This window comes from Populus alba, chromosome 5 (genome assembly GCF_005239225.2).
Source record: "Populus alba chromosome 5, ASM523922v2, whole genome shotgun sequence".
NCBI lineage: Eukaryota > Viridiplantae > Streptophyta > Magnoliopsida > Malpighiales > Salicaceae > Populus > Populus alba.
The window spans coordinates 21337637-21351569 of NC_133288.1; the positions used below are offsets into that span (position 1 = coordinate 21337637).

Consider the following 13933-nt stretch of genomic DNA (forward strand, 5'->3'; position numbering starts at 1 on the left):
AAAAATTATTTTAATCCATCTATATTTTTTATGTTTTATATAAATAAAAATTATTTATTATTGGCAAGAAACAATGACCTCTAAGATAAAAATAAAAATAAAAATTATTTACATCGAAAAAAAAATCATGATTAAATATCATACTTATTTATCTTATACTTTTATAAGAAATTATTATCCTTTATTTTAGAATTTCATGATCAATAGTAACTCTTTATTAGTTTATATTTTAAAATTTATTTTGTTTTGTTTTGTATAAATAATATCTTTACAATTCTTGATTAAAAAAATCACAGCACAGTGAAATGCACTCATAAATTGTTTTATTTTTCTACTATGTTAAAAATAAACTTGAGATCTTATATGTTTTTATAGACGCACATATGGTCACTGTTTATCATTTTATTTTATTATATGTAAGTATCAACTTCTTAATTTACAATTATATATTTTATTTAATGTTAAAAAATATTTTAATAACAACTACATATTTATTTTCTTGTCTTAGAAAAAAAAATATTATATGAACCAAAACGAGGTAAGTCAAATAAAAGCACTAATACTCTTTTTTTGTTGTATTTATTGGCATAAATAGTTTTTTATTTATTTAATTAAAGGCGTGTATAAGCCTTTTGATTTATGATTATAATTTGTTATAATAAAAAAATATATTGAAAAAAAATATATTATTTTTTTATTGAAAAAAAAATTTATCAACCCATAACAAAAAACCAGTCACATAACTAGTATATCTCTAGTTATTTTGTTTTCAGACAATTTTTTATTCTAGTTTTATCTTCATGTCTCATTGATACTTCCGTTATAATTCTACAACAACAACAGTAATAATAAAACAAGTTTAAACGATGTTATTTGTTTTTCAATTTGAGTGGAATTCATAATCAAATAACCGAAAAACTTAATTGAGAATTCTGAAATTCATTACTCAACAAATAAAATAATACACAAAATTGTTTCAGGATAAAATTGTAAATATTTATATAGTTCGAGGGCCTTATTCGAGGTTCGTGCAAGAAAAAATATCCGCAAAGGATGCAACGACGTCGCATCCTTAACTCCCTTATTCGAGGGAGTCTCACCGCCATAAACAATAAAGTATAAACAAATAAAAATATCCGTACCAGTCCGTTACAAAGTAAGAAAGAAACCGAGAGAGAGAAGGGGAGTGATGCTGTAAAAGCAATGATGACAATAGACCGAAATAGATAAATAAATAAATAAAGACATCCTAGTAGCCAGACATTTTTCACATTTTAAAATCTCTTACAATTATTGTCTTTTCCTTTCTCTTTACTGAGTCTGTCTGATTATGATCTCTACAAGATAACGAATCTTGATGCCCCGCAAAAAATCTTATCATCGTTGCTGACAAAATCACCCACGCCTACCCGAGATCCAACACTCAAAGCTTGAGCCAACCCTGCAAGGATCCACATCCTTACAGATTATGGCGCCAAATTGACTGGTGATGGAGCTGGAAGTTGTCGAGATGGGAGGATTTTTAGTGATGTTCTGAGGGTCAATTTCGAAAGAAAATGGCTTTGGTTTCTTGCAGGAATTGATCGCTGTTTTCATTGTTCTTGAGAGGGAATTCTAGCTTTGAGATTTGAACATGAGCTCTGACGTGGCTTAGCGAATTGTGAAGAAAGTTTGTTTTTTTTGGACAAGGAAATCTCATAAAACGAAAAAAGGTCAGTTCTTTTTTTCATTTTTGGAAATGTTCCCTTTTTGTAACTTTTGAATAATTGCTAGTTAGAATTTAATGGCTACATTGCGTTTACGTTTCTAGTTAGAAAGTTAGAAACCCATCTTTCTTTGCAGGTGCTTTTGGACCGAAATGATAAAAAGTTGAGTTAATTTTTGGTGCGTTGAATGCTTAGCTTTGTAATCGATCTTTACGTGATATTGTGGCCATGCCAAGTGGCCTTGATTTTTGATGAAGACAGCCTAAATACTCACAAGTTGGATTAAAATATAATGGGTCATTATTGGCATTTGAAGGAATGTAAGTGGTTGAGAATGTTTTTGGTTTTTCTAAGCGACTCTGGTTGAATTGAATGAATGTTGCAGGGAATGGCAACTCCAGTTGAGCCTCCAAATGGGGTTCGGATTCAGGGGAAGCATTACTATTCCATGTGGCAAACTTTGTTTGAGATTGACACGAAATATGTGCCGATCAAGCCTATAGGTCGAGGGGCTTATGGTATTGTGTGCTCTTCTGTGAATAGAGAAACTAACGAGAAAGTTGCGATTAAAAAGATACACAATGCTTTCGAAAACCGTGTTGATGCGCTGAGAACATTAAGGGAACTGAAGCTTCTTCGGCATCTTCGACATGAAAATGTGATTGCTTTGAAAGATGTGATGATGCCTACACAGAGACGAAGCTTTAATGATGTTTATCTGGTTTATGAACTCATGGATACGGATCTGCATCAAATTATCAAGTCTTCTCAAGCACTTTCAAATGATCACTGCCAATATTTCCTATTTCAGGTATATACGTGCTGTCCAGTAGTGGAGCACGTTCTTCTTTTAGACTTCTTGTTTTGGTATAGAGTTTGAAAGAAAAGGGTTAATCTGTGCAAGACAGTCTTTATTATTGGTAGTTTTTGCGGTAAGCAATTATTGAAATGTTTTGTAAATTGCTTGAGGTTGCTTGGATTTGGGTAAAACTTTCATGCAATTATTTAAGAGCTGCAGCAAATGTGGAGTTTCCAGATTTTTCTTTTATGGCCTCTCAATCTATTATTACTTGGCTTTGGCTATTAGCAATTATCCCCGGTCAGATGTAAGCTTTGCATGTTACAACTGGGAAATATGTTAGTATGCTTTGATGCGTGTTGTTCTTGTACTAATAGCATACCTGTCAACATCATAATTGTCCTGTCTAGTTTATGATTTAGCTTATGAGGTAATGATTAACTCAGTGTTTAGATGTATGGATCACTCGTCGCAACTGGGGTATGATATTGATATAGAGTTGTACTAGCATAATTCTTAACATTTCCTGAGTAGATGTTCTACATGCTCTTTTTTTTTTTGTTACCCTTAAGTATTTCTTAATGCAAGTTGCTGGTTTGAGATTGGAACCAGTTTATCTGATCTTCCATTTCACTTGAATGAAGATTTGAAAGATCTTCATAGCGCCAGTTTAAATTTTTAGGATACCAATCTTCAGATTTTCTTGGACAGTACTTTAATCTTCTACATTGAGCATTCTTTTCAGGAGGCTTACTTTTTTAGTGATTAGGTTCCAACATTCATGATCTTAGGAGGTCCCCCAAAATCGTATCATTTTTCTCGTGGTATTATGATAAACTGCTTGTGTAGTTAGTCCTGTTCCTGCAGCGAGATATCTGGCAATAGAGTCCCAGGAATCTGGTTTCATGCTGTAAAAAAGTGGAATATTTGAACAATAGCATTTCGCATCACGTTTTGCTTTTGAAATTGTTTTCTACTTTTGACTTGGATCGCCAATCTTTTGTATTAATAATTTTTCACCATTTAAATATTTTCCTATTCTTTAGGCTTTCCATTTCCATTGCATGGTGACACGTTTTGTGGCATCCAAATGATATGTTTTCTAGGTCTAAGTGTCCTTACGATTCTTACTTCTTCATGCAGTTGCTTCGCGGTCTGAAATATCTTCACTCAGCAAATATTCTCCATCGTGACTTGAAGCCTGGAAACCTTCTCATCAATGCGAACTGTGACCTAAAAATCTGTGATTTTGGGCTGGCACGCACTAGCAATGGCAACAACCAGTTCATGACTGAGTATGTTGTCACTCGTTGGTATCGAGCTCCAGAGCTCCTTCTATGCTGTGATAATTATGGGACATCAATTGATGTCTGGTCTGTAGGATGCATCTTTGCAGAGCTTCTTGGTCGGAAGCCTATCTTCCCTGGCACAGAATGTCTCAATCAGCTTAAACTTATCATCAACATCCTCGGAAGTCAAAGTGAGGAGGATCTTGAATTTATTGATAACATGAAGGCAAAGAAATATATCAAGTCACTTCCTTATTCACTTGGGACTCCCTTTTCCCGCCTTTATCCTAATGCACATCCTTTGGCAATTGATCTGCTACAAAAAATGCTTATTTTTGACCCATCAAAGAGGATCACTGTTACTGGAGCACTGGAACACCCTTACATGTCTCCACTATATGATCCCAGCTGCAACCCTCCAGCTCAGGTCCCAATTGATCTTGACATAGATGAGGAATTGGGGGAAGATATGATACGAGAGATGATGTGGAAGGAGATGCTTCTTTACCATCCTGAGGTTGCAGCGGTCAATGGTGAGGTGTGTGCTCCTAATCTCGTCTGTTAATTCTGCTGGCCTAAGAGGGTTGCTATTTTGCTTAAACCAAGGAAGTTTTGGTTGGTGTTACTAGTTCTTTTGTTCATGTTCTATTTCCCCTCTTGTTTCAATAAGCTTAAAGAAGCATGCGCCAGCCAGCTACGCTGGCTGTGCATGATATGACTAATTTTTGTTTTAAGAGCGTGCTTATGAGCTTGAGCTCTGAAAATTAGGCGGCCCTTTCGGTTTGTATATAGGTGTGTTTGTGTAAGTTTCTGGGAAAACTTCCTTTGTAAATGTAGTGACTGAAGATGTGTGCCAAGACTATAATTATGACCTAGTTTCATGAGGAAAAAATCTCCCTTATGGGTGCCAGGCAGTGAGCTTCTAGTTCTAGCTTGCTTTTTATCCATGTGATAAGCAAACATGTACTGGTAATAAGGTGGTAAGTTATAGCACCTCTTAACGTATATTTCTCCTGTCTGCATATTTCCTTTTTGTACCTTTTTTCTGGGTCATTTGGCTAGAACTATAAGCCCATTAGTTGGTGCTCTCTTTCAGGTGAGGTGTCCAGTTTGAGTTCCATTTTTATCATCACTGAACCAGAAAAAATATACCGCGAAGAAAAGGAGTGCTCGAAAATGTGATTATAGCAGGAGGTTGCTTGAACCTTGTTTCAGGCCCTTGACTTTTATTAGTTGGACAATATAAGTCGCAAGGCCTGAGCCTATTTTTGGCCTTTTTGTTGTGAACCGGGCTGGTAGGAATCGGACCTTTTCTTCCTCCCCACTGGGTCGAGGCCTCAAAGGTTCAAGTTTTCAGGCTTGATCTTTAGGAGAAGTTAAGCCTCTGTACTGCTGCCATTGGGCTTTTACGATCTTTTGTACATGGCACAAACACATGCAATAGAACGCCTTCGTCATATAGAGCGCGATAAATTGATTGATCTTCTGTTTTTAAGTTTTGAGCGCAAATTGGTGCTCTATTGATCCGAGTTACTTAACTCCGAATTGACTTCTCTTAAACACCATGCTCGGAGCAGGAACGGGGACGGGGTGGCAGGTCTCGGGTCGGGCTGGGTTTAATAAAAGGGTATTTGGAAGTGTGGTAGCTTTTTCAAATAGCTTTTCGTGCTGAAAAGCATGCCAATAATGTTTTTTTTATTTTTTTAAAATCATATCATCACATCATGATCCAGAAAATACAAACCATATTTAATTTTAACAAAAACAAAAATATTAAAATTTTGCAAAAAACAGGTTGGACCACAGTGCCAAACGGGGTCTAATAAGTGTGCTTTCAGGAACGCCTAATACATACAAATATAAAACCAAGTTTCATTATAATGCCTTTCAAGGGCATCGCCAGCACTGTTCATCTGCTTGGCAGCTGCACTGGTTTTGCAATGTGTCAGGTTAGCTTGGCACCTTTCAAGTTTCAACTAACCACCGGACATTTTTTGTGAGGGGCCCACCTTTGTCGACCACTTAAACGAGAAGAACTTCATCTGAAGTGCTGCTGAAATTTGGAGCATGCCACACAACAGTAACTAAACAATCATGCATCTGTTGATCAGTTCACGCGTGCTAGAGAGATCATTTATTGATTATTGGACCACCATGCTGATAGTTTATGTAGATATCTAACATACTAGACTCGTATAAGTTTTCTGCGCGCCTGTGCCTGTGTGCCTGTGCTTTATAAGTTTGCTTTGCCTGCGTGCCTGTGCTTTATAAGTTTGCTGTGCCTGTGTGCCTGTGCTATGTGACCTTCTGCAGTATACTTGCAATTCTACTGTATGGTTCTTTAAATATTGTCGAAGAAACATACTATGACAATTTCTGAATGAATTAGGTGATGAAAGTCTGAATTAATCAAAATGCTCATATGGTATACAGAAGTTACCAATTATCTGTGTGTGTATGCATTTGTATATACAAGGTAAGAGCTATGCATGGTGGATATAACAAAACTTCCAACGAATAAATCACATATAGAAACAATGGCATCTGTTTCAATCCCATCCACCTTTTTTTTGGTCATTAATTTTATGTCTGTTCGGGATTTATATATTAGATTTTTTTTCTTGTTGTTAATCATTACTGGATAAGGTAAGCAAATGTATTAAAGATCAATAATATAAATATTCTAATACCTCATCTAATGTTTAGATTATGATTTGACATAATGGTTAACCAGATTTCAATGGAGATTTTCACACAAGCTAGGCAATATAATTTATTTTTTTGGTACTATTAGAATATTGAGAGCAGAGCCCCAAGAGATCAAAGAGAACTGGGTAATAAAGTCAGTGAGGACTCATTGAGTTCTGATTCGAGTGGCGCAGAAGGGGAACCACCAATTGAATGGAAAAGAAAAGGAACGCGGCACTTAGTGTTTGACCTATTCTGTGTAGATACAGTACTGTGACAATATTTGAATTCCCAAAGAGATCACGTTTTGATACCCCATTCATTAATGGTAGATAATCGAGAGAGATTTGGCACCATGAGAAGCTTCTTGGCTCTCACTGAAAAACAATGCTTTTATGCATAGTGGTTCAAGATGGCTGGAGTCTTTTGTCAGCTTCTAAAGCCTTTCTACTAGTAATTTAACAGTAGACAATTAGACATGATTTTCGACTCGCTTCGGCAAAGCTTTTAGGGTTCTCCGTTGCTTTGATTGACAGATTGCATGTACAATTAATGGAAAATGCATGAATCTTGAGTCATCGTTGCATTATTTTCTTCTTGTCTTCCACTCGACTGTTCATATGCTTTTAGACACTTTCAGCAGCTAGACGGAACCAGAAAACTAGTTTTCACACACTTGGAATGTGATTCTTAATTAAAATATTGAAACCTAACTTTCTTGGTAAGCACAGGAGAGTACAAATTGGAATCAAATCATGATCTTCAATAAACTAACCAACCAGAAAGAATTTGGAAAAGTCATTATCTTTTCTTTGATGAACTGTATTTCAAGTTTTTAATATACTGATCGATGTAGGTTCCTTTCACACCAGGGCTAGAGTTTTAAAGTAAATTTAGACATAAATTAATTATAGATTCCTTTTTCCTCTGTAAAAAAATTCGAGCAGCTTTTTTAAGGAAAAAAAAACTTTAAAGTAGCATTATAGAATCTGCCTTTGGTCGGGGCCTTGTTGGTTGGTGTATCAATTATTAGAGAGACCAATATTTAATATTTCCTTGTTTCCAATTACAAAAGACATAAAATACCTTCTTCTTGCTTTCAGACTCTTAGTTGTCTGGAGCACTTCGCATTTAATTTAAATTCGCATATCGAATCAGCTTATTAAGGAAACTTCTGGCTAATCAAACCTACCATTCTCTTGATTGAGTTAATTAATGGTAATTCTCCCTTAATTCCAAATTCCAAGCCAATGTGCAAAGTTTTATTTAATCTTGATAGGTTTTTTTTTTTTTCAATGGATTGATTCAGTTATTAAGAAAGTTTCATTTTTTATTCTCGAGTTCAAAACTTAAAATCATTACTTAGAGAATTATCTAAATGGCCAAGACTTTTTCTTTAAAATTCTCAATAATTTTTCAAATAAGTATATAATAATTTATTTAATTGAATAAACTTGAGCAAGGATTGTAGTATCTCAAACATTTCTTATAAATCTTTATAAAGAAAACGAGTATCTAAATTTATATAGACATATAAAAACTATAATAATAATTTTACTGCTACCATATTTGTTGGTGATCTAAGAGATATGATCACCAATTTCAGGAACGGCCATAATATAATATCTTGGCTGATTAATATTAGTTAGAGATACTTGTTTCCAAGTCATTGAACTCTGTGCGCCATTCAGAAAAGTCCTGGGTAGTCTTAGGTATCCCTTCATATTTGAAACCTCTTGGAAAACATATTTATCCCTTTTTCCAACAGAAAAAGGTTGGGCACAATCCCTCTTAGATCTTGGAAGAAACCATGCTGATAGTTTATGTAAATATCAAACAATAAAGTTGCCTTCAAAGCCAAGGTTAATTGTATGAGGAATTAATATAGGTGATGCGACAGCTCTCTCTCATTGATACGAAGGTGGAGAGTGAGAGGGGAGATTCCCCACAAGATGATAAATCTCGATCAGGACAAGAGCATTTACCTAATGCAAATCTGAGACTGATGAACTGTAGCTGGTCATAGCTATGGTGTGGTGCTGCGCCCCAGCTCTCCCCTAATCTTGCGATGGCCACTTTAACACTGTTGCTCCATGTACAAGAAATTGTTTTAATGATATGTTTGGTATATTGATGCGGTTTAGATGGAGATACATCGTAACTTCAAAAATTATTCGATTTTTATTATTTGAATCTGTTTTTTCATTTTTAATTATGATAAAAAAACTGAGTTTAAAACAACTACAAAAGCTGGTAGGGAAGCCAAAAACACAAGGGAGGAAAGGAACGCGATCTGCTTTTAAGATGATGTTATTTTGAAAGCCTTAAAGAGGATAAAGGTGAAGACTGATGGGTGCTTTTACCATGGACTCTAAGGGCTAAGCTAAAGCAGCCTGTGGGTGTGAAAGATATTAATTTGATGACAGGAAGGAATAGATCACGAGTCATGATGTATAAAGTTGAATGATGCACAAATCAAAGATGCTTGGCCTAGCTTCTTTCTTAATTTTGTTACTTTGATGAATAAATATCAACAATTTTGTTGCAGTAAACACCATTTTTGCCTCTTTTTTTTCCTGTTTTAAATGTTTTTGAAAAGTGAATTTATCTTAAAAATATATTAAATTGATTTTTTATATTATTTTTTAAGATGATTTTGATATGTTAGTATGAAAATCAAAAAAAATATATAAAAAAATATTATTTTAATAATTTTTTTAAAAATAACTATTTTAAAAAAAAATGATATTGTTTCAACTGATCAAGTCGAAACGATGAATTGAACAAATGATTAGAGAAATAAGAGAAATGGTAAGTTCAAAAAGAAATAGGAAAAGTAAAGGCTGGCAAAGGAAACTCATTGCTTCATGGATACAAAAAAAAAAATCTCACTGGTCTGACGGCTGACCCTACCAGACCGACCATCATAAAAACTTGGCATGCTGTATATCTCCTGCCCCCTACCGCAGCAGCGTTCTTTGAAAAAATGGTGGAAAACTAAAAGCAAAAGCAGCGCGTTATTTTACGTACGTAGAATGCATGGTATTTTGGCATCTCAGGCAGCCTTTTTTTTTTAGCCTTTTAAACCACGAAACTTGCTGTAATTAATTTTGAACATTACCAGTTGAATGAATATATGATGTGTATCATTGAAGTCTAGAACCAGCAGCAGCAGCTAGGAAAAGATAGAGGCTTCTCTATTTTGTGAGAGTGCGATTAAAAAAATGAAAAAAAATAATAAAAAAAGGTGGAAGATAAAAGACAGAGGATAAGATAAGAAGCAGCAGTAATGATACTGACAGAGAAAGAACAAGAGTAGAATCACCGAAGGATTTTTGTGGGGTTGTGATGAAATACACAGTTTTCTGCTGAAATATGCATTCCATAAAGTTGGGATCGATGTAAGGGGTGACATCTAAAATGAGTGATGAGCAAGGTATTCATGGAAACGAGAATATTCGTTTGGCACCACAAGATTCTAGCCACGTATTACATGGTGGTCTAGCTCAGAGCCCTTGTCATGGGTCATCAGGATTAGGCTCGTGGGGCTATTGTTAATTGGCAAACACCTTTTTTTTTTTTTTTCTTTTGTGATGGGAACTTGGATTTGTTTCGTTGTTTCCTATACATCGCGAGAGGCTTCATCTATCAAAAAGGAAAGCTGTGGAGTAATGTGGACTGCAGAAGACTGTTGATCTCAGCAATTTATCAAGCATTCAAGGCAGTCGTACCCATTACTGAAGAAAACACCTCAAATTAACTAGTCTTCCAAATTGCCTTTTGATGTTCCATATATATAGCAGCTTCCAAACAAAAATTTCTAAATATATCGATTCAATTGAGAATTTCTAACGATAGGGAGTTAAATTGAAGGCAGTTTTAGTTTGGATACTGTTAAAAAACCATTTAAACCTAATAGTTAAACTGTTAAGTAATGTTTTAAGATATAATTTATATTATTTTTTATACATATCTATTAAGTGAAAGCTCTTTGAAGCTTGAAACTTGCATAGAATTTATATTATATTGTGCTTAATTTTTATCAAATAAATAGAGATTATGAAATTCAAACTCGTATTTATTGGTTCTCAAGTTTAATATTATGTCAAATAATTCATTTTAATTAAAGTTATTAGGTAAGGTTTTAAAATATGATTTATATTATTTTATAATAGAAATCAATTAAAAAATTATGGATAATTTTAGGGATCATTTTGAGGAGAAAAAACAACCAGTAGAAACGGGGAAAACATCAGTGGAGGCAAGAGCTCAAGTAGAAACGGGGAAAGCATCAGTGGAGGCAAAAGCTCAGTCAACCTCCATACCTGATGGAAAGACTAAAATGGCGTGCCAAGTGCCAACCAAAGGTGATCGATGTGTTAATTTTTCTTTGGTCTAGTCGCTGTGCTTTTCAGAAGCAAGTACAAGTAGGAATTCTTTAACCCTTTCTGAGACATGCGGAGCACTTGAGTTTGAACCAAGGTTGGAATATAATCACACACACCCTTTAAAGGACTCTCTGCTTCGCCATAGCATTCACCGGTTTACCAGTTTTTTCAATTTGCAGTGAACATGATCAAGCAACTTAATTTCCCCTTGTAATATCAAACATCAATCGGGATCTTTCAATTATGAAATCGCTTAACCAACAGAAAGAACACTTTCAAAAAGTTTCTGACCCCAGCAGGGAGACTTGCCAAAGTAACCTTAGTGCCTTAGTTCAGAACTAACCCATCAAGATCCACCCATGTGTGCCCTTTGGCACAGAACTGGCCTTTCCGGACCAACTTGCTAACACTTCGGCTTTACTTTCAGGCATAAACCTTGCAGTTCTTCTGTGCTGTTTCCATGTCACCACCAGCAATTCGTGGTAAAGCATATCCCTACTTTATGCCACTTCAACAATTATTAAGGTGATATTGATAATTTTAGTAACCCAATGTCTCCCTCAATTAAAATCAGTGGGACATTCATAATGCTATACGGTAAGATTTAATGCTGTATACTTCGTTGTTGCGTCCGATTTTTGTTTTATTTGACCCTTCTGTAATATTGGGTCCCTTCCTTTTTTAACTTTCTGATAGGGAAGATGCTATTTCACCTTGCATGATTCAATTGGCGACCCTAGTTACCGAGGCCATGATCAGATCCTGGTGCTTAGAAGGGGCGGTGGTCATTGTCAAGATAAAAATTAATGCTCCGGCGGGAGTTAAAATGAAACAATTACCGTGCAAGTTGTAAGAACAGACAAACTATAATATAAGTTACAAAAAAGAATCATAGGCAGATCAGATGAGATTCCTGTCATTGATGTCTTTTCTCCCTTTCCTTTTACTTTAGTGATGGGAGCTGGATGTCTATTGCCTAGCTCTTTTCTTATATTGGAAGTGAGGAGAGAACTACCGGTATAAGTTAAAAAGTTAGGTCATCGCTCCATATCAAAAGCATGAAAGATGTCAATTTTGCCCAATAAAACACCTCCTCTCTTTAATTTGCTTGTGTATGCTTTAACTTTACTGAGGTCACGCAGCTCATCACAAACCCACTAAATTTTCATTTCCACTTTTATGTTTTGATGTCTCTCTCTAATACAAAAATTCATTTTGATTTCGCCCCCAAAGCTTCATGTCAAGGATGTTAAAACCTTGTTCAAAATTTGTGAGAATTACGGTGAAGATTTTAGTATTGAAAAAGTCTCCAAAAACATCTAAAAAATACTAATTTAATATATTTTCAAATAAAAAAAATTTTTAAAGACACATTCATCCATAGAAATAAATCTCTCATGATAGATTACAAATCCCATTAAACATCCTGCCGGAAAGAAAAATATTCTCGAGACGGTCCAAGGTTTTAATTTTATGCGTTAATGATTTAAGGTTGGCAATCTTGAAAGAGGCTGTAATTAAGTTTCATGTGTGGAGTTAGGCCTGCTATGCTTCAGCGACAGGAGCACATTTAAGCTCAGATTGACAAGAGGCCCCATGCAAAAGACGGGCACCCTTGAGGCAAGGCGAATGCCCCAGCTCCTAATTGAATAATATTCTTCACGTACAGCATCAGAATTATAATCAAGCTATAGACAGATCGAAGAGCCTCATTGACAATTTAGCCATGATTGGTTTGTCTCCCAGGGAATTATACAAAGCACCATATGAGAGGCCAGTCAAGGGGAACAATCAAGATCGAAGGAATGTTGGTGCCCAAACATGCAGGAAAGATTGGAAAGTTGTGTTACCCTACTAGCTAGTTCCACTCCTTTGATTAATTTAAATCTAGTTATTTAAAAAAATGATTTAAACATGATTTTCTTGTTAAAAAATTATATAAATTATATGTTGGTTCTCACTTAAAAATTTAAATTTTTAAATAAGATAGTTATTTAATATAATATTAGAATTTTGTTGATTAAACGATCATACAATTTTAATTTTACTATTTTTATTTTAACTAATAAAAAATAAATATAAAATAATGTTAGCTTATGTTGTGCAAATTAAGTTTAAGGAGTTCAATTTGAAGGTATATTAAATAATTATATTGGTTGCCCAAGCCTCTAGGAAAGATTGGAAAGTTGTTTTACCCCCACTAGATAATTCCACTCATTTGATTAATTTAACCCTAGTTATTTAAAATAATAGTAATTTAAATATAATTTAACCTAGTTAAAAAATTATATAAATTACATGTCATGGTTTTACTTAAAAGGCTTCAGTTTTTGGGTGAAATAGTTCTTGGACATGATATTAAAGTCTTGTTGGTCAATGATTCACGAGTTTGAATTTTATTATTTTTATTTTATTTAATAAAAATTATACATAAGCTAGTATTAATCTATATTAAGTAAATTTTAAACCCAAAAAATTATTACTTAAAAAATATATTAAAAATTATATAAATTATATTTTAATTTTTTTTAAACATACATCACAGCTGAGGAGAACTACACGTCAGACTTCTCGGTTCCGTTTTATGCCCTGTGAGGGCTTCTTTTTTTTTTTTTTTTAATTCCCTTGAGTGGACTGGGTTCCAACTCCATTTACAACAGCTGTTTTTTTTTTTTTTTTTTGAAAACATCCTTATTGTGAAAATAAAGATTCCACAAGCCAGCAATCAGATCTATTAAAGGAAAAATTGGGATTTACATTTTGAAAAACTGAGATTCGAGAGATAAAAAATTCACTCGTGATTGACATGTTGTGTGTTTGTTTAAAAGAAGTACCCCCAGATTACCTCGTCAACAAACGAGTCATTAGTTAGTTTAAGAATCACGGGATAGTTTAAGGTTCTATTTGTTTTTATATTTTAAAAACAGTTAGAATTTTTTTTTAAATTAATATTTTTTTGATATTTTTATATTATTTTGATGTGTTAATATTAAAAATATTTTTTTAAAAAATAAAAAATATATTATTTTGATATATTTCTAAGTAAAAAAATACTTTAGAAAA

At 34.1% G+C, this 13933-nt stretch overlaps 1 protein-coding gene across 1 annotated transcript; it reads left to right on the forward strand.

The window, feature by feature from the left end:
* Nucleotides 1-1160: 1160 nt before the first annotated feature.
* On the forward strand, nt 1161-4816 carry LOC118062110 (mitogen-activated protein kinase homolog NTF3-like). The gene is made up of 3 exons (XM_035075793.2): nt 1161-1712; nt 2092-2517; nt 3649-4816. Exons 2-3 carry the CDS (start codon nt 2095-2097, stop codon nt 4357-4359), a joined length of 1134 nt encoding a protein of 377 aa, XP_034931684.1. The 5' UTR covers nt 1161-1712; nt 2092-2094; the 3' UTR covers nt 4360-4816.
* The last annotated feature ends 9117 nt before the right edge of the window (nt 4817-13933 follow it).

What these genes read in the sequence shown, in the direction of transcription:
- LOC118062110 (XM_035075793.2), top strand. Translation starts at nt 2,095, where the DNA reads ATGGCAACTCCAGTTGAGCCTCCAAATGGGGTTCGGATTCAGGGGAAG. An exon ending in GCCAATATTTCCTATTTCAG is followed by an intron (nt 2,518 to 3,648) that starts GTATATACGTGC and finishes TTCTTCATGCAG; the next exon opens with TTGCTTCGCGGTCTGAAATA.